Source organism: Diachasmimorpha longicaudata, chromosome 11 (assembly GCF_034640455.1).
Source record: "Diachasmimorpha longicaudata isolate KC_UGA_2023 chromosome 11, iyDiaLong2, whole genome shotgun sequence".
NCBI lineage: Eukaryota > Metazoa > Arthropoda > Insecta > Hymenoptera > Braconidae > Diachasmimorpha > Diachasmimorpha longicaudata.
In genome coordinates, this window is record NC_087235.1 from 1,625,808 (window position 1) to 1,651,896 (window position 26,089).

Below are 26,089 nucleotides of genomic sequence, written 5' to 3' on the forward strand. Positions count from 1 at the left end.
GACTTCCAGAGACAATAGGAACATCCGATGGGTTGAATATTTGCATATAGTACCAGACAAGATCTAAAACATCGGTTTGTGCCCGATATGTTCGTTGTGAAGTAATGGAGGAGTCAGGTTTTCCAGGGTAAAAAAACACAAGTGCGAAGCCCGATATTATGATAATAATAGGGAATTGAGATCTCTTTAAAAAACCTAAGGCTTTCATCTGGAAAATGGAAATAATTGGTAAAATGACGATGTTTCAATTTTTAGAACATTTGTCAGAAAATATGCTATATTAGGGGATGTACTGTGGCGCTATCCTATCAATTACTCATCTAAATCTCACATTTTTCATCCAAGTTGAATGCACATGACAGGGTTTGAGGTGCAAAAATACGTAAAACATCAATATTTTGAGAACTCCCTATGGGCGGAGGTTCCCATTTGCATTGCTCCACATAGTGGGTATCGACACGGATATTTTGAGCCCAGAAGAAGTTTATTGATTTTCAAAAAAAAATTTAAATCCCGGACAATACTGATTGGAATGAGTTCAGAGGGACTGCAGTTTTGTAACACGATAGAAGCGGCAATCGTGTGAAATTTCACCTTTTCAGTGAACAAAACCTTTTTGTCATAAAAATTAAAAATTGCAATAGATATAACAAGGAATATTTAGACACCAAAAAAAAATCAATTCGGTCACAGATTTTGAGGTATTAAGGAAGAAATAATTTTATCTCAAGAACTAAGAAGCTTGGGTTAACTATCCTTTGGAGTAATACTAATTACATGAAATTTTTTCAGAATTTTAGTTGGAAGTTTAGCCCTCTTTGTTGCCAAATGAAAGCATTGCAATCATTTTATTTGTTGATTTTCTAATTTTGCTTGGAAATTACGCAGAATGACCTGAACCATAAAAATACGAGGTTTTATCACTCCGTGAGTATGCGGGTGTTCACCTGATGGTCTTAAAAAATTGGAGATTTGAAACACTTAAGTGATTGCAAAAAGTCGGAAATTTTGTAAAATTATAGGTAATAATGGTCAATAATTCTGCGCTTGATTTTAGCCCAATCATTCCAGCTATTTTCGTGGCCTTACCATTTTGTTCTAAATTGTTTTGTGCGAATATCTGGAAAACTATTCAACCGATGTCATTTTGTCTATGAAAAATGCTCCAAATATATGGGACATTCCCTGCGAACTCGATCATTCTGTGAGCTCAACTTCTTAAATTTGGTCGGCGATTTTTTACATAGACAACCTACTTTAAAAAAAAACACTTCCGATTTTATCAGATTTTCTTTTGCCTATTACGTTATTTTCAAACCGTTTGAAGAGGTAAAGAAACGCCAGTTCCCCAAAAAACTAAGAAAATTCACAAAATAAATTCACACATATGGAAATCAATTGTCAATTGAAATAGTTGGGAATATCGAAAAAAGGTTCAAACGAACAAAATTGCTCGATAAAATGTCAACAATTCCTGTAATATGATTTTTTCATGTATCTCCTTTATTTGTGGAGTTATTCGCATATTTCCGCTGACTAAAGTAGAGGTAATTGAACCCATGCCAGTTTTCCATGACTTTCACATTCAAATACAAAAGTGATCGTCTCAGTTCATATAAAATGAACGTATCCCTATCAAAATATCCTACTCACTTAAAGCTTCTCATCATTCACTTCATTTACCACAATTCATAAAATATTTTCATAAGTCATTGAGATACGAAAAAGAATCATAACATGACAACATTGGAATGGTCAATTATTCCGATGAAAAACTAATGAGAATAGTTGTAAAATCATCATATGGTAAAACACTTTTAGGATTATAATTCAGGGCGCCGAAATGGGAATAATGTCAAAATAAATTTAGCCCCTCAATATCGTGGAAACCCTATTGATAAGAGACATACCTATGGATTTCTCCATATTGACAAACATTATTTGAAAAATGGTTACATTTTGTTTTTAATATTCTGAATTTTTTAGGATTTTTTGAAACTCGCATTTTTGTTCACTCTTTAATTCTATTTTAAACTGACCTAATGATTGAAAAGATTTGAAAAAAAATCTGGAGTCTTTTTTTGCGTAGGTTAATGATATAAAAAAATCGCCAACGAAATCGGTGAGGTCAAGGTCAGCGACTGGTCGAGATGGCATGGAATGTCTCACATATGTACCAGTTTATTCAAAATTTTCGGAATAATAAAACTTTGGTGATGTTTGCTAGAAATGCTTGATGGCATTGCCATTTTCGAAAAAATAATATTAACGAAAAAGGATTTGTTTATTGCTGCCTTTTTCATTTTTTTCTCTCCCTCCTCGTTCTCTAGTTGAACATTTGCCTTCGAGAATGAGGTAAGAATGATGGGAATGGAAAAAAAGGTGAGTATGAATGGTACGATAGAAATTCCAGCTTCATTCATCGGGGAGCCTGCAGAAAATACAATTATGCTGAGGACTTCATGTATTCGTGCACGATAACATTTTGCAGAAAAAGTCTATTCACTATTATTTTTAGAACCTCGCAATGTTCGGGTTCCTTGAGTAGCAAACGTAGAATTTCAAGTTTCTCAATAATTTTTTTTACTGAGATAATTGCTTATAGGAATGGAAGTGCTTCAATAACTATAATAATATAGGAGAATCATGTTTTATTGTTTTCTTCCAGATTTGTCACGTGTTCTGTAGAAGTCTTCTATACAATTTCCCAAAAATTTTTTAAATCGTGAATTTTCTAGATTTTTGATAATTTGTTGTACAGGAGTTTTTGAAAAATTTGGCAACATCTGGATTTCTAAAATTTCAAATGTTCAATTTTATGTTTTTGTTAAGTTTTTTATATTTATGACACTTTTACGGGAATTAAAAAAAAAGTTTATCAACTTTTCTTCAGTCTATTTTGGTTTTCCGTCATTGTAAAACAAGCTAAACCTCGGCAATTTTCCTCCGAAGGTATGTAAATCGAACAATAAAGTCACTTATGGAACAATAAAATTATAATGTTTTTTTTCGAAAATCTTGTGACTAACAGAGCAAAATTATTCGTTAGCATCGTAGAAAATCTAAATCGGATTATATCATGAGGGGGAAAAATATAAAATAGCTGTACTAAGCTATAAAAAAGAGTAAATAAAAAAAAAATTTATTGGATAATGGAAAGAAATATTTTTTCGGAAGAAATGTTTGTTTGAATTCCATTCGTTATTTCTTTCAGTGTAGTGCAACCTTAATGACCATGTAAATAAAATCAACTAATACGAATCATACACTTTACATTTTTTTTGTAATTTATCCCTCGTTCTGTAAAACCCCGGCCGGGAATCCGTCGTTTTCAGTTGTTTTTCAATTTTGGTTCCGCACAATTTTGAGTGTTTGACAGTGGTGCCTTCGTCATTGCATGTCGTCCCATAGAAATCAGCATTGACGAACAAAAGAAATGATAACTTTCAAATTTTATTGGCTCGAACATGGAAAAAAAAATTTTCTTCGTATTGTTTTCTATTAAATAATTGATGAGATAATGGCATAATTAATTGACTGGTATAAATACCACGAGGCACACGCACTTCCGGTAGGCTATTCAAACGCAACGGCGGGAGAGTATTGCAACGTCAACACGTCTGAAGAAAAAATGTAAAATTGCCCAAAATTTGTGATGAAGAGAAAAAAAATGTCCATCAATCGAAAATTATGCTATTGGTCGTCATCGAGATGTCGCTGATGAACCCCCACATTTTAATGCCGGGTGTGTTAAGAGTTTGCGAGTACCCTCCCAAGTGTAGAAAACCCCCATAATGCACTTGGAGCCCACGGCATGTGCCTTTCAGTGTCGGCCATTTTGTAGTTTCCTTGAGAAATTGTGTGTTGAGTTGAATTCCTTCATCTCGGTAAGATTACAATAAATATAAAAAAAATATCCAAAGTAATATTAACATAATGCCATTAACAATCAATAATTCATCTGAACATTAAATCACTCGTTAATTTACCATTGTCATGCGGATAATAATGACGTAGATGACCGTATGTTACGTGATAAAATGATTAAACTTTAGTAAATGCTATGAAAAGGAGAGAAAAAAGAAAAAAACAACTCAAACAATAAAAGGAGGGGGAGAGAGGACGTTGAAGAGGAAAAAAGAGAGATAAATGAGAGACTGCGTGGTATATAGCTGACTGCGTGATGTGTGTGCCTCGAGGAGGGGGGGGGGAGGGGAGGGGGAAGGCAGAAGGGACAGGAGAGACGGTACCGAGTGAATAAGCAAGACGATATTCAAAAATTGAATAAATAAATTAGCTGAAATTATCATCACATTTTTTTCAACTCAAACATCATCAGAGCTATTATACTGAGGGGTGCTTTTAAAAGGTGGACACACTGCGGGTACGTGTGATTATTAGTGTGTTGGGGCAACTACAGGGCCCAGGCCACACGATCACAGCAATATTCGCCACACACACCAAACGTGGAATGAGAATGTGCCCAGTTAACCAGTGAAACCCGCCTGTAACCCCCCCGTTAAAGATTCCTCGTGATAAATAGTATTATTGTGTTTTTTTTTTTTGTTACTTTTCTCTCGTCATCTTGGGGAAAAGCTTAAAATATTTGGAAAAAGGAAGCCGTCATTGTGTGGAGGAATAAATGTGAGGAGTTGGCCAATTGCTATTGGGAATAATCCGAGGACTCGAGCAAAAAGAATGGAATCAAAAGGCGCGTTTTAACGGAAATAATAAGGCATTGAACATTATGAATGGTGATTTGGGTAATGACATTCGATACCACATTTTAGTGTTACTTCCGGACGAGTGCGGTTGTCACCTTTTGCCCATTGCGTGTGTGTGATCATTGCTTAGAAGTGCCCCCGGCCAACCCAGTCTACCACTCTATATTTGGCCAAGTATACTCATCCCCCTAAACATATTGCATATCATTGACCATAGAATATTATCGGTTGTATTATTATCGATGGTGTTATGGGTAATTGGCGGTGGTAGGATAACGTTATTTTAACATGTGGGTACAACGGTGTATGGATGCCAGCATTCGGATTAAACACACTGATACTACTAAGAGAGTCGAGGGTACAACCGAGTGATTCGTACGAGTTCATTTATTTTATGGCATGTGGCAATGTTCCATCATTTTTGTCTTTCACATTCTTCGAAATTTCAACTCATTTGAGGGCTTTCACGGCATTTTCTAATGACTTTTACGTTTCAATTTTTCAAACGATGATTTATGTAATTTTACCATTGTGAAGTTTTTCTGGGGTCTTTATTGTAGGTTATTTTCGGTGAGTTGACGAATGTGGGAGTGATTCTGGATGTTTTGTAACCAGAGCACATCATTTGCGAACTAGAGTGCCCACAGTTGTAGGGGATTTTTAAAGGGTTTTCGGGAGTTTCGGCCTTTGAAATTGTTCATTTTGTTGGTTAAACGTGGAGTACATTGGCAATATATGATCGTCAGGCCTGGTCTTTCGGATAATGCATGATGCAACATGGCTTTAGAGGAGAGAGAAAAAACGTTGCTGTGCTAACGTATGTTGGAGGAAAAGTGAGAGTTTAAGTCTGTGTAGTTAGGGGTTTTCGATTTGGGGGCATGCTTCTTAATGTTTGGGGCTTTTTAAGTCCATTTTTATCGTTCGCTCTCGCCTCAATTACTCGGGAATAAGGGCCGCGGGGTCATATTTCAAGGTTATTCCCAGTGAATTTAACGTTCAATTGATGTTTTGTATTAACATGTCCATTGATTTTTCATTTAGTTACTACTGATATTGAACTTTGTTAAATTTAAAGTTAATTTTGTTAAAACTACGGAGATGAATTTTTGTCATCATTATCATTACGCAAAGAAATCATACTTTTACGCAGGAGATAAAGTGATAACTCATGTTCATTAGAGAATAGACAGCATTAGGACATTCCCTTTTTCAAGCAGTTAGGATTAAGAAAATATGTTCCAATCGTCTCAAGCGTAATCCTAACGAGGTTTTAATGAGGGTTTACCTTTATTATTATTTCAGGGTACGTGTACATGAATGGAGACATTGGGAAGCTCCCACAAGGGGCGGTCTACCCAGCCACCCCTGAACCCTTGGGTTCAGTCGGTGGTGCTGTTGTTACAAGCCCACCAACACTAGATTACAGTGTCATGAACGGTGGACCATCAACTGGCGAACTGATGCTAGATCCAGGTATGGGTGGTATTGAGCCCACTGCTCAGCATCCCATTGGATTGGGTGGTGCTGTTGGTGTTGGTTATGCACCAGTTGATGTTACAATTGCTGATGCCCAGTTATCCCAAAATTCAATGACAGATATGCCGGTAACTGGTATACCATTGGATCAGCTTAAACAGATGCTCTCTTCACAACTCGAATATTACTTCTCCAGGTTTGTTCATTCAATTTTCCTCAATTAATTTTAATAATCACAATTCAATGATTAGGGGTTTCACGTTTGCTTTGATGGCGAGTGATTATAGCACAAGAAACACTTTATGTTTAGGACTTGACAATCTAGGGTTACCGTCAATTGTTCCTCTTAAATTACTGATTGTTGAATAATTGAATTATTGTTAGATTAATAGTGTAGTTATGTATAAAAGAAAGGGGAAAATGGGTTTAACCTTGAATTGTGGATTCATCTTGATGACATTTTATCGTCAAAAATGTCAATAGGTGAATTTTAATGCTAACGGACGTTTATATACAAAATTATCTCAGCTGTATTTCGGAAATCAATAGTCATTTAACAAGCTTCTATAATAATAATAATAATAATAACAACAAAAGATAGTCATAATAAAAATAATAATGATAATGCAACGATTGATGGCGGATAAATCATTCTGCTTTCAGTTTCATCATTAGTCATTTCAGTGTTAGAATGAGAAGAATGTCATTTTTTTATGGAACGAATTTTTGCTTTAAGACCAAAAGTAGTATTTCAGAGAAAGAACAATTTCTTTCGCATTAAATTGTGCATTCGTCATGATAACACGCGATGATTCACTATCAAAATGTCAAAAAATCGTTTAGGTTGTTGAATTTCAAATTAAAAACTCTTTTAACTACAGTTTTTGAAATCACTGATGCTTGGAACGACTCCATTATGACAAAAAGTATCGTTTGAAATTAAAGTTCATGTCAAGGTGGAAACATCATTAATATTAAATTGTAAATTTATCTTCATAACATGCAGTTGCACTGAAGATATTAAAAACTTTCGCTTGGTTGTTTATTTAAAATTATTGATTATTCCAATGTCTCGAGAGTTATCAACAGTTTAAATATTTATAAAATAATCCAGGTAGAGGAGATCATTCTAATAATAATTTTACTAAAGCTAGAAGTTAATGATTCTAATGCTTTTTGTGAGTGTAGCAATTTATAATAAATAATTTCTTTTTCCTGAACTCTTACATTGTGAATGATAAAAATTAATTACAAATTTATTTCTTTTTTCCGGTAATAGTAAGTTGTTCCAGTGGAAAAGATTGAGATATTCCTATTGTCAAAAATTTGAACCTCTCAAGAATCTATTAATAGTTCTGGGATTGAGGAAAATATGGTTAAGAATGCTTGAATGGAAAAGCAGAAGCTAACGATTACCAAATCTTCTTGTTACAGAGAAAACTTAGCCAATGATACATATTTATTATCTCAAATGGATAATGATCAATATGTTCCTATATGGACGGTAGCAAACTTTAATCAAGTTAAAAAATTGACCAAGGACATTATGCTGATAACAGAGGTGCTACGTGAATCACCGAATGTTCAAGTTGATGAGGAAGGACAGAAAGTCAGGCCAAATCACAAACGATGTATAGTCATACTCCGGGAAATACCAGACAACACACCTCTGGAAGAAGTCAAAGTAATTATCACCGCCATTATTTTCTCCACTAAGTAGTCCGTGTGTTAATTCGATTAAAACATCTCTGGGCTCTTCACTGTAGGCCCAAAAAAAAAGAAAATATGTCTATTGAATGCACTTCAATCGAATACTTCATAAATTATTGCCCGTTTCCGTTCACTAATTTCACAATTTAGCTACACGTTTTTAGTAATAAATGTGCAACATAAAATATTTTGTAGCAAAAATTATCGGAATTCCATTTTTCTGTGCAACTTTTTTTCATACATTTTCTGTAGAAAATGATGAATTATGAAGAGTTCTTCGCCCGAATTATATTATTGTTTTGCCAAAGGAGAGTTTTTCAGCTTTTTTTTAATCAAAAAAATCTTTTCCTATAATTTAGTATCGAGGTATAAACTTAAACAAAATATGTAAATCCATAAAATTTAAATATTAAAATTATTGCACGGTGTGCGAATATTTAGGATGAAATGAAGCTTCAATAAAAGCGCTGATATTCGATTACAAAAGTAGAAGAGTATTTCGCGAGAGGAAATACCAAAAATAGTTGAATATCCTGAAATGAATTAAACAAAGAACTCTCTTGGAATTTTCCCAGAGAATCTGCTGTGCGAAAAACAATATGATTTCTAGAGAACTTTTTTTTAATTCAATAGGTGTATGTGAAATGAGAAATCAAAAATATGCGAGCAATTTGTGATAAAACATTATTTGGATATAACTTTGTTACCATCTAAACTATTCAATCTGCGGATGTTATCTTTTGAATATATTTACAATTAAACATTTCGAAAAGCTTTTAAAAAGGTCAAAGGATACCAAATAGATTTTAGCATTGAATTTGTCATACCTTTTTAAAAATGTTTTCTCAATGCATGACTGGACAACCAAAATAAAAATCATGACACTGACATGTCTCTTAATATTTCCAGAATTTATTCTCAGGCGAAGGATGTCCGAGGCTCATATCGTGTGAGTTTGCCCACAATAGCTCCTGGTATGTGACTTTTGAATCTGATGAAGATGCTCAGAAGGCCTACAGGTTTCTTCGCGAGGAAGTTAAAGAATTTCAGGTACATAAAGTGACAAAAAATCCCCCTTCCATTGCTTCTTTTCAAACATAATACACAAAAGACCAATGATTATAATGGACTAATTTTTAAATATCAAGGGAAAGCCAATTATGGCAAGGATCAAAGCGAAACCAATGACAAACAGGCTACCAATACCAGCAGCAGTGCCTGGTGTTAGTGGTATTAAAAATGGCTATCGTACACCTCCACCTCAGCCGGTGTATGATCCCAGCAGTTACCCACCTGGTCAGCCGATCTACCGGTATGCAAATGGCACGACCATGCCACAAACTACAATGCCGCCATATGCCAACCAGGTTCACGTTTACGTGAGTATTGTAAACATTTCAACATTTGCATTTTTATCAAATCACTCTAGCAATCATCAAAACAATCATTGCAACATTCTCCAATATCTTCCAACGAATAATTTTATGAATGGACTATATCGATTTCACTGGTAGGTGCGCCATTAATTGAATAAATTCATTCACTGCTCCCCACTTCTCACCCCTAAACTTATTACCGGCATTCAATTGACTCATCAATGTCGTCTACAATGTGATAACAAATTTTTTAGAAACTATGTAGGGTTGAATCGTTGTTACGTAGGGGATGACGGGTAATTCCTATTGAAAGACGGAAAGAATTTATGCTATTAATGAAATTTTATATAAAAAATTATTGATTTATTGTCACAATACTGATTAGTGGCATTATTAAGATGTTATAGAGTATGTAATTGGAGACTTAATTTAATAGCTCAGGCCATGCAGAAAGCATCAGTATTGAAATGACTTGTGTTGTTTAAAACAACTTTTCGCAAATTCTTTGAAAAAATGCTGTTAGCTTATTTTCCATAAGAAGGAATCCCAGTCGGGAGAAGGTCAAGCGATAATTTTGGGATTGAAAACTCTTTATAATGAAAATTGAGGAGGTACGCTTCTACTCGTGTTTCTCATCAAACCCGTGAAGGGGTGTAAAATAGTGTAATCCTTGAATAGTGAATCTATCTTGAATGCTGAAATTCCGATACACCATAAATCAAGTCAATGTCTACTTCTGAAAGATTTTCTTAAATAATTACCTTTATTCTATGAATTAATCAATATCTGCAACGTAATAATAACATTTCTAGCATCAACCCTTCTATCCACCATCGATGGTGCATTGGCCACCTTACTTTGATATAACGACAAGCGTATTTGCGATGAACGGTCTAAACCCCCACAACTCGTTCAAACCTCCACAGAGATTCCATCCAAGAAATAGGTAAGTAAATATCTCCCTGGAACTTGATGAAACTCATTATTGAATGTAGTCGGTTAAACGGTAACATTTAATTACAGCAGAAATAAACATAGAAATGGATCAGAACGTGGTGGAAATACAATGGACAGTGGTGGTAGTAGTAATATGGCACAAATGGCTCGCACAAGTCATCCACAGAAAAGCAGTACCAGTGGACAGAGTGTAGCGAATCAATTGCCACCACTTCAAACTCAACAAATACCAATATCAAAAGCATCATCATCTTCCTATCAGCAAACCGGCACAAAATTTCATTCCTCACATTCAAGCGGAACTGTACAACAAAATGTAACAAATACATCATCACAGATGAATGAACCACAGTACAGTGTAATCCACCATCATGGTACAAAAGTAACATCATCAACAACACCATCATCATCATCACAGGATGATAATACGAGTATTGAAAATACAATACAATATACACGTCATCGTATTTCACGCAGGACCAAAGAACAGGAGACTGTTGGACTTACAAAGTCTAATAATAATAATAATAATAACAACAGTCAAGTTAACCAATTGCGTGATAATCAAGTAGTAACGCAGACTGTTACTAATACAACTGGAGCACCGTACAGTAGAGGTATTGTACAGTTTGATCTTGAGGCATCAGCATTTCCACCACTACCCTGTCTTGATGCTGATAATAAAATAAACAATTCAACGAGTGATACAACTGTTGGAAATGACAGTTTGCAATCGCAAAATAGATTGTCCGATGTTGTAAAGGGTACAGCTAAGCTCAAAATAACCAAGGATAAGGAACAATTGTCTAATCAACATAATCAACAGGGAGTAACAGTTAACAGTAGATCAACGAGTCCTGGTACAAGTGGTACAATATATGATTGTACAAATGCCAATGCAACATCTGTAACGAGTACAGCAGCTATTTCTGGTGGTGCTATGACGAGCACAAATCCTTCTGAATCATCAGACATCGCTCTCAGCACTATCACCCTCACTCCCCCGTCATCTCCCGATAAGTGAGTTGTGTTTTATTATTTCAAAAAATGAACGAAATGAAACACTAAAAAGTATATATTATTACGTATATACGATAGGGTACATATTTATATATTCATTATATATTTTACGTTTTTATTTTTTACCATTTTCAATCCAATTTAGAGTTCTCCTGGGATCTTGAGAATATTTGAGGATTTTCTTCTCTCTTTTGTTTCTAAAACACATTTTTATATCTTCTTTTGATCCTTTTATCCTTGAGAAGTGAAAGTACGCGCGAAAAAATTTAATGGAAAAACTGACAGGTTTTTGCTAAGACGTTGTTTTTGATTTTTATTGAACTTGATTTCAACATTCTAGTAATTTTTGGACAATTTTCATTGTAAATTCCTTAACCTTCCTGTGATGTTTTATGAAAATTCATCCACATTATGTTTCTCATTTTTTTTTTCACTGTTATTCATCATTTGAAAAACAACACCACAATTGAATGGTTTCAGATAATATATTTATGTAGAAATTGTCTCACCACAAAATTATGCCGTAAAATTGAACTCAATTTTTTTAATAGAATATTTTCCATTCAATATTTCAACTGAAAAAAATGCCGACTGTGAAATTACCCTCTAGAATCCCCCAAAAAAGATGAGAAATTTTAACCGAAATCCAATATAATTTCTTGGCAAATTCATCAAATTTCCATGCATAAATTTTTCGTGAATTAGTTGTTGGATGTTTACTTTGATTTTGGCTTTTTATGTGGAAAACGAGGATTAAAAATGTGGAATATCTTGAATGTTGAGAAAGAAGAAAATTGAGAGATTTTTTTTTTTGGTCGAGTGAAATGAGAGAATTGTAAACGTGCGCACGTTACGAAGCCTGGGGAATGTTAAATAGTCATTATCATTGGCTGCATTACCTGCTACACTATTATAATTATTCATTGTTTCATTTTTGTTTTTTTCTCGAGGGAGAGAGTAGTAACTGGTGGATATTATTTCGTTTTCTGTATAATCGCTGAATGCTTCTATCTAGTAGTCCTTCTAAAAAATAAGTTGAGGTATAGATGCAAATGAAATATCTTTATGATAGATCATTACTTTACTTGAATCATTAATAATGTTTCACTGAAGTACAATGGGCTACATTGAAGCTCGTAATGGGTGTAATGGATGCATGACTAGAACGACGTTATGAGTTTCGCGAAATAATTCATGAATGTGAAAAATGATTTCTCAGTAGTTCAATTTTATATTAGAAAAAACTACTACATTTGGTTGATTTTCAGTGTTGGGCTGATTTTTATGATTTTTCTTTCTTTATTAACGTTCTGTGAATGACAGATAAATATTTCCTCTGAGAGTTGGCCTTCGTTTTAATTTCTCTCAATTGCCGAATGTCTTGAAACACCTTGGGCGTTTCTTTATTCTTCCAACTCTGCAAATCAGATCCATTAAAAAACATTGGTTCTGGGTTGAGTTAGTGCGCGTGAAAATCGTTCTGTCGGCTATAATTACACATACATTGACACATTAATATTTGATATGGGAAGATTTTTATTTCTCTCTACCCAGTTAGTATGATTTGCCATTTAATTTTAATTATTAACTGACATTTCCTGTCTTTGTGTTTAATTTTTATCACTGTTTCGTTGATGTTTTGAACAAGAAAAAGGTGAATTATGAGAGGGAGAGTGCCTCGCTAACTGAATACTTCCGCTCGAACTAAGACGTGAATTATCATCGAAAAATATGCGCTATGCGCACCTCAAAGTATTTTTTAATTCGCTGCTTTTTTCAGCGTAAAATTTTCTCGATATTTTTCATTTTTACGCAGCGAGGCATTCATATTGGTACAGTCAATAGTTGAATAAACGATGAAAATAGTTATATGATATTTTTTTCAAGTGTGGTAATATGTATGTATGCAGTACTATGTGGTAGGTCTCGAAGAGAATTGCACACTAGGCAGAAGTAATTTTTTTGCTCTTTACTGCCACAAGTATAAAATACGAATGAAAGAATTGGATAAATTTAAACAATACATAGGGACTACTATAATGATTCAGGGTTCTCCAATATTATTATTCTTCTTATTATGATTATTATTATTATTATGATTATTCGATTAATTGTTTCGGGTTCAAGTTAGTCTATGAATTATGAGAAAAATGCAAATGATGAACAATTATGGAAAATCAAAAAAAAAAAAAATAGTATAGTTTTTAAAGTATGATTTAAGCTGTATTTTTTTTCTCCTTTCGTAATACAAATAGATGAAAATCGATGAGACAAAAACAATAAACACATGCCTGATTTATTATTATTTGGTAATGAAAATATAGAATCATTGTCAATGGAGGTAAATAAATGATATGTACTGATTTGTTCACCGTGTGTTCCAATCTGGCAGGAATATCTCTCCATCGATCATTCGGTGAGGAAAATATACTGAATAAAATAATTTGATAAATTATCCAAACAACTTTTTTCAAAATTTTAATGCATAGGCCTTCGATAACGAGCCAAGACATATTTCTTATGTTCGATGTGATATAATTGAAACGTTGAAAATCATCATCTCCCGTGTAATTTAAGTGCAATTAAACTTAGGAATTATTATTACCATGTAAAATCATGCGACCGCTCAGGTTTAGTCGTTTATTATTGAAAAATCAACCGCTGACAGATCTATAAAGACTGATGACACGAACATGGTGAATGGTGTGGATGAGGCCATAAGTACAAATGCGCATGCCGCAGAGGAGTCTGAGATGGTAACGAGGTGCAATTGTGACATCCCTACTGCCCCACAGAATCCTCAGTCACAAACTGGAGTGGCCTCGGCCTTTCCCTTAGTAAGTAATCATCAAATCATGCTTGACACTATTATTTATGTTGGTTTTTACTTGATTTAAGGCCAGGGTTTTCTCACCTTCTCAACGTTGTTGCCATTGATTTTTCATTCCCATAATCTAAAATATCTCTCAAATTCCAGGTGGTTTTACATTTTGCAGGAGTTCCTAAACTTGCGGTTGTACGGAAAAAAATATAAGACATGAAATCAGAATAATTTAGAAGACATTGCAAATGGCTAATTCAGTTAATATTATTTATCTTCGATCCGATTCTCTGACTAATAGCAATTTACTACTGTGCGTATGATATATAATCATTGTACACATGAATTTCATGTCTTTTATGATGGATTTTATGCATAAAATTCCCTTCAATTAAACTTTTTGGCGATAACGCAATATTATCTGAAACCTCGGTAACCGCCGCGCTGACCTGTATTCAAACATTATATTTAAGATCATAAAATTATGTAAACACAACGTTCTAGCTTACATTATTTTTTTATCGATATAAAAATTGTGATGAGGCCATATTTTTTTCGAAATTTTTTGAAATATTGACTTCACAAGTTCTATCGTTTCTTAATTGATTATCATGGTTATGAAATGAAGCATTTATACGAGGATATGGATATTGTATTGGAAGAGTTAAAAATAGTCTGAAAATGTCAATTTTTTTCATGGTACAAACATCATTTTTGGAAACTCCAGCGAAATGTAAAGCTGAAAGGTAACTGGAGAATATTTTAGATGATAAAAAAGAAAAAAAAAATCGTGTAGGTTTATCTATTCTCCTTTTCATTTGTGTAGATAAATCTTACTGAATGTTGATTTTCGCATTGTCTTTTATGCTTATTGTAGCATGGAGGTGATTGTTCTTAACGTTAAATTTCTTCTAATTGTTTTAGTTATTAAAGTTTATCTGACTCCTGTTATTCATTTCAGTCCCATTGCATTGTCGGAGGCTAGTGATGTTTTATGTTTAATTTTATCAACAAAAGGATTACAATGATTGGTTTTCTGATTTTTTGAATAATTATACTGTCACATAGTACAAGCATGGGTAGAGAAATTACTCTCGGTGCATACATACATATTTGGAATAACTCTATACGCTGAGAGATTTAATCATGCCTCACGTATTTGTGGTTTAAACGATTATATGTGAATGAAATTTCTGGGTACATTTTTCGCTTGGCAGACTTTTTTTTTCTACTTTACCACCTGTGAGTTGTTACTTTGTGTGGAGAGGAGTTTTATGTAATTTGTGTACGTTTGTCTTTGATGCCAGGACCTCAACAGGCCAAGCTATGCCCAAGTAGCTCAGCACTGTCGCGAGCTACGTTGTACAAAACACAAAACAGATGATAAGGATGGAAACGAATAAAAAAAACAATATGTAAGTAGTACGTATTTAATGAGTTTTTAATTAGTTATTGAAACTTGAAAAATTCATATTCATATTTTTGCTCGAAGGTGTTTCAAAAATGGTGGACTCGAAATTGTCAGGTTGTTTTTGTTGGGCATTTCATGATGTTATAATGAAATGACAACTGGGTCAATATATTTCAAATGAATAGATCATCTTATTAATCGAAAATATTGAAAATAAATTCCTTGATCGTCATAAACTTAAAAGGGCTATTTTTTACTGCTTGATCTGAGTAGTTAATACAATACAAGCAATTAAATTTCCTCGTCCAGTTATCTATATTCTTCTACTAAACCTCGGGCATCTTCGATTGGCAATGTGACAAACAAATTTTCAACAGTCTAGTATTATAACATTGAGAATGATGAAACACCTCCAAGTGCGTTAATAATTAACTGACGATAATAATGACTAAAAATACGGTGTGAACAATTTTCCAGATATTACTGCAAATCAATTAATTGAGCAGTCACTTCCCCCTACTCCCTCGAGTTTTGGATTGAATGGATTGATAATCAATGCTCGTATCCTAATTAAAATAAAAGTGATTATATAGACACAGTGGGAGCGAAGTTGAGATAAAAAGTTATTCAGATACTTTTGATATTGTACAGTGACTTCGCCTACAATGAATTGTGGTAACAATTAACAATCCCAATGAATTATTGAAAACGAGAGAACTAATAATGGATGACTAATGTCAGCTGTTCAAGTGGTTCGATAATTTGCGCATTTGCGAAATTAACAAAGGAAAAATAATGATGGGATCTTAATGAAAAATTATAAAAGACAGATCGGTAAAAAACAATGCGTCGATTATAAAGAGGAAGGAAAGAGTATTGTTATTGCTTTGGTTCTGTGATTTTGGAGGTACATATTTGTTAGTTTGTAAAAAGAGAAGAATGTTAAACCTAAGGTGTTAATTGTTTAATTCCTTCGTCCTCCTTCTACCCTTTACATAGCGCAGGGCCGTAAATGGGGAAAACACAATGAATAAAGAATCATTTGACATTATTAATGATAAAAAAATCATTAGTTTGTGCCAAAATTTTGTGTATGGAAATCGTGCACACAGTTTAAGGAATGTAATAGAGCAACGAAATATGTAATTTACAATGATACTGATTGATAACGAATCATTATTATTATTATTTTTTTTCATTTTCTTGAGGAAGTGACGTTCATCTCTTTTGAGCTTTACTCACGTGCTATGTGTTTAACACTCAGTAATAATTTCAAAGTTCTTTAATTTTTTTATCATTTGGAAAATAAGCATTAGCTCACAAATTAGTGACTTCCTGATGATTTTCATTATTTTCCAGAATATTGATTATCATTTTATTGATTAGATGCTTCAAGAGATATTGAAGGTGAAATTTACTTTGTTATGATTTTTCTCGTGATACTTTAACAGTGTATTTAATTTTTTATGTCCTAAAAGTAATAGTGGAGAGGGCTTAGACGAAGTGACAGTGATGGCTTCCATAATACAGAAATAATAAAAAAATTAACAATAACTACACAACAGATAAAGTTACAGATTTTGTGAAATATGTGGGAGGATACGTCCAGTAGAAATCGGTATTCTGGAGATAATTAAAACAGATAATAACGATAATTAATTTCGGGTCCATGCTCCTTAGACTCCTGCTTGTGACGTGGTCTGCATTACCTAATTACGGCACTGGCCCTTTTTAATTTACTTTTTCTCATTTTTAGTAATATTGTTATGAGAGGTAACATATGATTTAGAGTTATGCTTTGGCAATAAAAAAAAAAATATTAAAACAATGATGAAGTAAGCATTAAGTGAATAAATAATAATTAAAGAATAATGAAAAAAAAAATCAATAAAAAGCATAAAAAAAGTTTAAAAACTAAAAATGGTAAATAATGATGATTTAAGAGGAAGAGGAATATGGATGAATAGCGAATAAAAATAATAAAGAATAAAAAATGATAATTTGAGCACACAATTAAGTGCCTCAAGTGTTATGTATATTACAGGAGCTTGGCTTTAGATGTTATACGATTATATGTAAAACTTAAATATTATAGTAAACAGATAAAAAAAAAAATAAAGATGCGCATATGATATATTTGTTACTGATATGCGTGCAGAATTGAAAAAATTAAAATACGTGGTGAAATAATAAGTTAAATAATAATGAACTAATGAAAATAAATCAATAGTAAAAAACGTGGTGGAATATAAAAAACAATGTTTGCTTTTTCGGAATTATCAACGGATTTACTGATATATAAATACTATATATAAATAATTTTTCTTTTAAGTTAGTAATGCTGCCTTTTAATTTTTACACGTTGAGAGCGATTTTTTTCTCCCATTAGAAAATTTTAAATGAATAAAAGATAAAAAAGCAGGTTCGATCATTTTTCATTTGTGTTCAATTTATTGATTTTCGAAAACCAATCATCGATATGAATTTCAATAATGTCAGATCGCTCACGTGTATGAAATGAAAGAGAACTAAAATATAAAAAATAAAGATGGGAAGTTTGTTACGATGGCGTAAATAGGAATTGTAGAGAGAATAAAGAGAATGAGAATGGTGAAAAAAGGATGGACGAACAAATTTATAATACTTTTTTTATTGGTAAAATTACCTGAGCTGGACACATGTTCGTGACGACGAAAAAAATATTAAAGAAGAATTGAACCAACTTTTGGGTTTGTAAGTGTGCGATTTAATTATTAATTTTTATCTCTATGTGGCAATTATTCTAAAATAAATAACATAATGTCGTTGATTTGACCGAGACAACCCTCCTCAGAATAAGACTCTGTCTTCTATATATTTTTTCGTAAAATAATAAATAATAAAAATGAGGAAAAACGTCGATTGTTGTAAAGAAAGAGCGAGAGAGAGAGAGAATGAGAATGAACGAAAAAATGCATAAACTATAAATAAAATTATAATACGTGCCTATTTCTGGGGTAACGGTTACCTTGCTAACTGATGTAATTACATTGACAACAAAATGAATTTAAAATGCTGAGAGGAATACGCATTCCTTAGGGTTTATCAATAAAAAAAGTTACCAAATTAAAAGAATACAACAAAATATGTAAAAAGCAAAAAAAGAACAAAAATAATAATGCAAAATAGAAAAAACAAAGAATTAACGTATAAATGATATTGGCTGAGGAAGAATAACGGCATTCATCTCGATTTAGTGGATAATAAATTCGCAAAATTGCGTATTTAAAAATATGTTCGTTAATGATAAGAATATCAAAAAAATGGGTAGTACACGCTTCATGAATGCCGTGGATACATTGTGCTCCTTATCAATTATTTATCCATTAATTCCCCCCTGTTTTATTCGTCAAAATACTAATATTCGAACAACAATGGGATAGAAAACTAATTTCCAATTATCGTAATTATGAGTCACATTAAAACAGTTGACAAAACAAAAAGAAATGAATTAATAATAAGAATTGAGGATTAATAAATATGCAGATACTTAAAAGAGGACGATAGCAATGCCTTGGATCTGACTAATAAAATCGCGGTATTGATTTAATTAAAAATATTGGACACTCAACTGCTGACACTCTCGATCATTGAAATACTTTCCGCAATCCTACGACTAAAAACGTATTTGAATTCAAACGGGGAGGACGGTAACGATAAAATGTGAAATTACTTAATAACTATCATCTCACGCCAATGCAGGTTATCAAACAAATTAATATCATGAGTAGTCATGAATTAAACCTAAAAAGCTTAAAAATTATCACGAGGAGGATCTACAAAATCCAATGTTAATTATGAATAATTTAAAATCAATTAGAGAGTAATGGTGAAATTGGTACGAGTTGTCACTATTTATGGGGATCCAAGGCAGTAAATATATTGCGTTTTAATGATTTCAATGAAATTTTTAAAAAACGTCGATACTCGAGGCTGGTAAAAATGTCATGGATCAGCATAAACTGTGATTCGACCGGATCCCACAAAAAATGAATAATATTAATGATATTAATGAATAATTAAAGAAAATAATCAATAAAAACCAACACAATGTAAATGTACTCGGTTTCATGGGCCACAGGCCTAGAAAGTCTGATTTTTTAATACTACGAGCAATGTGTATTGTAAAAAGATGGGTCTACAAACATTTCTTTGTTTTTCATATTCACCATTTGAAAAGTGAGCAAATTTTTCTTCCGTAATTAAAGCTTAATTGCGGTAATTAGTTTCTTCCTGTTTTTTTTTCCCTTTTTTTCTTTTTCCTTTCGTTCTTGCTCTTTAGTAAATTTATCTGAATCGCTTCTCCGTAGAATTTACTGCACACTAACATTATTATTTTTTTTTAATTGTGGAATCGATTAATTACCATCGTTAAATGGTGTTTTTAAAAATAATTTTCCATTGATTTTCGTTAATCGTACAAACAAGGAGAAAAATTATTTGAAAAATTGTAATTTAGGATTTAGGAAACGGCCTAGTATATTGCAGTGAGAGTCGAGAGTCGAATAGAGATTGAGAGAGTTATAGAAAATTTAAATAACCATTTTCTAAACCTTTTAGTCAGTCAAAGAAACAAGAAAATATTAAATATTATTATGCATGATGTTCCATTCAGAGCGTATAAAAATATATGAAACTGCCGATATTTTTAAAATGTGAGACTGACAGATTCCTTCACTGGATGCTAATCGATTCACGTGAATTTATACGATTTTTAGTTTTCTTTCTTTCCTATTAATTTTCTGTCCTCAATTGACGAATTATTTCGTTACTCTTCGGGTCACTGTGGGGTCTCAGATTGTTTTCTAAGTGAGAGTGTGTGATGATTATTCATATATGAAGTTTGGTGCGCTCATTGGCGGTTTCAAATTGGCTCAATAATTATTCAATTTCGACTTTCAAAATTCTTCAAGTTATCGTTCAGTTACGATTTCCGAATTATTTTATTATTTCAATATATTTTCATAATTAATTATTTTCATTTGGTCCAGTGTGACTGTCCACAAGTGGCTGGCATTAGTCCAATAATTTACGATTCCAATTAAATTATTTTCAAGCATGACCCTTACTTCAACTCAAAATGGTAGACCAAAGGGAAAATAAAAATCACTGATAAATAATTCTTCAGTCACAATAAATGCTGCATGTCTGTGTGTCTACTATCATTCCGTGCCTTTTTGAGTATATGTGGCTGACAAACCTTTTTGCGAAGATTATCTGAAAATGCAAATGATGGGAAAAAATAATTAAAAAATTAATAAATACCGAGTGTTTCCTCTGTTCACTTTTATTAGTCCAAAAACAGTAAAAATGACCGTAATAAAGAATGATGTAGTGACAGAAGTAGTGCGAATAATGGTCGCATATCACAGCTCTTGATACTTTAGTGACTCCCCTCTAATGACAAGATTGATCCAATGATGGAGAACAAACGTAATGAGTAGAAAGGATGATTTTTTTTTCATTGAACATAATGATGTATGACAACACGTATTAGTTAATGATAAAATTTCACCGCCAGTGAGAGTAGACATATTTTTATAGATTCATTTGAACCGTTGATCGACTGCTTATGAAGTGCACTACTGGAAAAAAATTTAAAAACAAGGAGAAACAAATTTAAATGAATTAATAAAATAAAAAATACAATTGTATGAATGTTACGTGAGTTACTACTGTGAATTTAAAATAAAAGTAACTTCATATAGTTGAAATTGTGGGTAAATGGAGAGAACTCACACATACAATTATTGAAAATATGAAATATAAAACGAGTAAATTCATGTAAACAGCATTATCGCTGCGATATAGGAAACAAAAATGGAGAAAACTAAAAACAAAATAATAATATTTCATTTTTTATTGCATTCGAAGGAAGATATGATGTTATATGATTTACTTTCTTTCGTGATTGTGGATTTTTTTGTGTAATCTAAAACAAAAATTGGAAATTACTATGAGTGTATATAAAAGATTTATCCATTGCACCCGGATGTAGCAGATAAGACGAAAAAATAATTTGTACATAATATACATAATATAAATAAATAAAAATAGATATATACATTGGTCTGAGTTATTGTTCCTCTTCTAACTGGGAATGGACGTTGGATGGATGATCTCGGGAATAATTAGAGCATTATGTTTGTTGCAGACTTCAGATAAAATTTATTCTTCATTTTTAACTGGGAGACAATGTGGTCGTCAACATCAATATCATTAACATTGTTCAACTGGTACATAAGGTGAGGGGGAATTAGTTGATTATAGTAAGAAATGAAACATTACACGTAATGTTAGTGCCAATATTCAATAATTTCAGAGGCTCCTCATTGAATCTTTAATTTTCAAATGGTTGTTTAATCAGATTTGTTGTATTTTTCCCTAATTAGACAAACACATTTATTAGGAAATTCGATTGGAATTCTATTGACAAAAACTGCAGCTTTTCATGTCATATCTAAGAAATGAATCATACGTAATGAAAAATGTTCTACAGAAAGAATGTCTAGGTTTGTTCTATATATAATAAGAGAAAGAGTTATTGCCGATCCTCCCACTTAGGTGTTTGCGATTTTCATTGAAATGATTGGTATAATTTTTAGAGAAAATACACCGTTTTACATTTAAATCATTATTGAAGGATTCAAAAATTTTTATCCTCGCGGAAAGTCGTTTGCACATTTTTACCAAACGTTTTTGAAATGTCACAAAATTTTTGTGAATTTAGAATTGAGCGCACGTGGCGCGCGTTTGAGGCTCTCTGGATATCCGTCCATTTTATTTATAAATAATTTGTTTAAACTTTAAATCATTGAAATATTATGTCTATATGCACTAGATGTTAATAACACGAAGGCTGGGGGTTTGAGGCCCCATGGAGGATTTTTTCTTAAATGAAATCTATATATTTTATATATAGATTCAAACATTTACATACAATAAACCAGCGGTTTCCAGACGTTATGTGGGTACGTATAGTAGAAATAGATCGAAGACAAAAAACGGTATCCTCTTCTTTTTAATGAAGGGAAAGTTAGTAAAAACGTACAAAAATCAACACGCGACTATGAAATTTTGTGGGTCATTGCACGACGGTTGACCATAACACCAAGAAACGGAGTATCGTGTGCATCAATATGTTCAATCCTTTCCCCGAAAATCGCCAGATATCAACAAGATATCAGCAATAACTTCTTAACCCTCGGCTGGCAATGCTACTAAATATCGACGGTGGCTTCGTAAACACTGTGCCGTCTGAGTATTGCTCACTATACCTTTGTCAGTAAGACACTCTGGGGGGGCTCCGTTTGTACTTTCTCAACTGTACAAATGATCAACTGTAGAGAGAATTTTCAAACGTTGAGAGCACCGGTGTGCAGGGATTCAACTATCGAGACAAAAATGTGGCTGTACATGTGGACCCAGCGCCACATGTACAGCTTACCTTTTTGTCTCGAAAAAGGTAAGCTGTACATGTGGTTTTGTTTGAAAATTCTCTCTACAGTTGATCATTTGTACAGTTGAGAAAGTACAAACGGAGCCCCCCCGACACTCTCTACCAAAGAGGATTGACTGAATAGAGCCTCAGCTCTCCAGGTTGGAGTGACCTCAAAGTGGGCGCGTTGCGAACCCATAATGAGGGAGGGCGCCATCGAGTATTTCTCATTACATTCAGTCAGTTAAGCCGGGATCTCAGTAATCGCAGTTCTGCGTCGACGGAACTCGGCGAAAAGTGTTTTGTCGGTCAATTGTAACGGAAAAGTCAAAACTTGTAAACGAAAACACTTTTCGTTTACCAGTAACGAGTGGCCAACTGTGGCATTTTTCATTTACTGGTAAACGAAAAGGCACTTTTCAACACGGGCTAAATGTGGCAGCAGTGACAAAAATGATAATTTTACACAAAGCGAAATACAAAATATGTTGCGGTAACAATTTACCTCCGGACGGGACTTACCACGCGGTCGATCCAGGTTCGATTCCCAGTAAATACTTTCTTTTTTACTTATTATTGACCTGTAATTTTTTCTCATCAGTTATGATGAATATCTTTAATATTTGGGGGAGGGTCAAGCGTCAGGAGACTCATTCGAGGGAGCTTTACAGGTCGTGGTAGTCAATTGGTGGAAAATAAAACGTCGCGAGAGTCACTGGAGAGAGTGTCATGAGGTCATTTTCCCTTAACCGGTTTTCACGCCACTTAACTTTCACTCTAGTGGGCATCCCTCACGTTACCCTCGTGAGGTTTGCCTCTCCTCCCATCGACTCTCATGACATTTAACCTCCCCCCAGCGACTCTCGCGCCATTTTATTCTCCCCCAATCGACTCTGAGGACATTTAACCCTTCCCGAAGTAACCCTCATGACCTTTAATTCTCCTCCGAATGAGTCTCCTGACGGTTCACCCTCCCTTAAATATTAAAAATATTTGTCATTACTGATGAGAAAAAGTTAATAGTAAGTATAAAAAAAGAAGTACTTCCCTGGCAGGAGATGAGGAATGACCGACATTTGGCAAATGCTGGCCGACTGTCGGCCATTCCTCATCTCCTGTTAGGGTTGCTGAGAATCTAACCCCGATCAAAGACCTGGTAAGTCCTGCCAGTGGGTAAATTTCGGCTGCGACATGTTTTTTATTTTTCTTCGTCTAAAATTATAACTTGCCGGGCTCCACAAGCCTCTGGTTCTAGCTGACATGCTTGCTCTCTTTGCCCTTGATTGGCAATGGATAATTACAGCTAAAAAAGGTATACAGAGTGTCCCAGAATTGCACGTCCAGACTTTAAACTTAAGTTGGGGGTGAAATTCTGGATCGAAAAGTCCTGAGCGACTTTTTGATCAGACGCACCCTCTTCAACTTATTCAGGGTTGAAGTTGGACGAATCAGGGGCGTGGAATACCCGGTCGCACGACGGTGAGGAAAACGTTCGAGTGTGGTGGTGTCCCCACCATACGGTACTACTCCCCTGCGGCGGCAGAAAGAGATGACAGGCTGCGGTGGGTAAGAGGAAGGGGAGGGAAATGAAAAAAATGAACACTCTGAGATCACTCCGTCCTGGAGAACTGAGGCTTTATTCGGGCAATCCTCTTTTGCTGAGACGTCATTCAGTAAATCGTCTTTAGTTGCACCAACGAGGATAAGCTAAAGTAGTGGCACTAGTGGCTCAGATCCGGGGAGCCAGGTAACTACACCTCAACGCTAATAGGGATCCCAGAGGTGGAACGCGCCACCGTCGATTCGAGCAGCTGCAGGAGCTGCCTGAAAATTCGCCTGTTTGTTAAAAAATTACGTCGCCGTTCCTAACAAATATTAAGGAATGAAACCAACGCTGTTCGAAGGAGAATTAAATTCTCTTTGATGAAGTCAAGTTGCATCCTTTAATCTCGCAAAAATAAAAATTGAAAACCACGAAGAAAGTCGAAGTGCGATCTCGATACCGAGATTCCATTGGGGTTGCTACAGCGCTTCGATTTTCCCTGTGGTTTTTAATTATTAATTACCGAGATAAATTTATTAGGAAAGAAGATATAATTGTTTAAGTAGCGTTGGAGTTTCTTAAAATTTATGAGAACCCAAATAAAAAGCTTGATATTTTTTCATTCCTCCTCAAATTATTAAGAAAAAAATGAACCATGATTTGTCATTTGATTTAATAAACATTTTATGCAGCCAAACCTCATTTTTTCATTGAAAATATTCCCGTTAATTTATCTTTGATCTATATTTGAATTCTTTATTGCAAACCATCGAGTATTTCTGCTCAACGTTGGCGATTAAGGAAAGGGGTCGGGATGGGATTCTTTATCGGTCGATGTGTTCCCGATGTTTGTTTCAGGCTCGTGGACATTCGGACTTTTGTCACCGTCGTCACTATCTGAGGATGAAGACTCCCGAGGCAAGTCGATTCCATGGTTCAAGAGGTTTGTTATCCTTTCGATGTCCACTGTATCGTCTTGCTCATGGATCTTTCGGAGGGCGTTTGATACTATGCAGAGATCTCCGCGAAGTTCACTAACCAGGGCTGTTATTTTTTGTGCGTCTGTGAGGACTTCCACCGATTGAGTGTAAGGATTGTAGCGAACGCCAAATGGACGTTGAATCTGGTTAGCGAAAGCTCTGGAAGGAATCAGTAGTTTGAGTTAATTGCGGACAGGGAAGAGATTGATGAAATATATCAACATCTAGAACTTTTATTTGAGATACCAAAAAATTTTTGGTATCTCAAATAAAATCTGATGAATTTTGTAGACATTCAAGGAAATTCTAAAAACTGATTTTTTATAATTTCGCTCAAACAGTTGGATAGCTCCTCATGATTATAGTTTCTTTCATAGATAGTTGGTCCGTGGATAGCTTATAGCACGACTCAAAGAGGAGTGACCGAAGTAGAGGCTCAGTTCTGGGGGTTTGACTGACCGAAGCGGCATCATAGTACCTCACCCCAGAAGAGGCAGGTCTGTCCGTCAGGCGACTCAACAATTCCTCAATAACAGTCTCGCTGTCAGAGGGGCTAGTTAAAAATGGAGGTATAGTCCTCTGTGTCCCCGAAAT

General features: G+C 34.0%; 2 protein-coding genes across 14 annotated transcripts in view; one reads left to right on the forward strand and one right to left on the reverse strand.

Annotated features, from left to right (window-relative positions):
* Positions 1 to 3,734: 3,734 nt before the first annotated feature.
* LOC135167192 (la-related protein Larp4B) lies at positions 3,735 to 21,598 on the forward strand. Of its 13 annotated transcripts, none has more exons than XM_064130130.1 (10): positions 3,735 to 3,887; positions 6,027 to 6,396; positions 7,635 to 7,884; positions 8,820 to 8,960; positions 9,059 to 9,289; positions 10,099 to 10,232; positions 10,310 to 11,263; positions 13,932 to 14,100; positions 15,392 to 15,499; positions 15,973 to 21,598. In XM_064130130.1, the coding sequence occupies exons 2-9, from the start codon at positions 6,038 to 6,040 to the stop codon at positions 15,485 to 15,487; spliced, it is 2,334 nt and encodes a 777-aa protein (XP_063986200.1). In that variant the 5' UTR covers positions 3,735 to 3,887; positions 6,027 to 6,037; the 3' UTR covers positions 15,488 to 15,499; positions 15,973 to 21,598. The 13 variants fall into 13 exon arrangements, 11 of the variants coding, with proteins under 11 accessions (XP_063986200.1, XP_063986201.1, XP_063986198.1 ...); XM_064130131.1 differs by lacking the exon at positions 3,735 to 3,887 and adding an exon at positions 4,231 to 4,384; XM_064130128.1 differs by lacking the exon at positions 3,735 to 3,887 and adding an exon at positions 4,419 to 4,763 and having other exon boundaries at positions 10,313 to 11,263.
* Positions 18,520 to 26,089, reverse strand: part of LOC135167194 (tryptophan 5-hydroxylase 1) — a 38,050-nt gene continuing 30,480 nt past the window's right edge. The window contains exon 12 of the mRNA XM_064130137.1: positions 18,520 to 25,654. Within this exon, the coding sequence (XP_063986207.1) occupies positions 25,312 to 25,654 (343 nt within the window). The 3' untranslated portion in view covers positions 18,520 to 25,311. The remainder of the gene's footprint in view (positions 25,655 to 26,089) is intronic.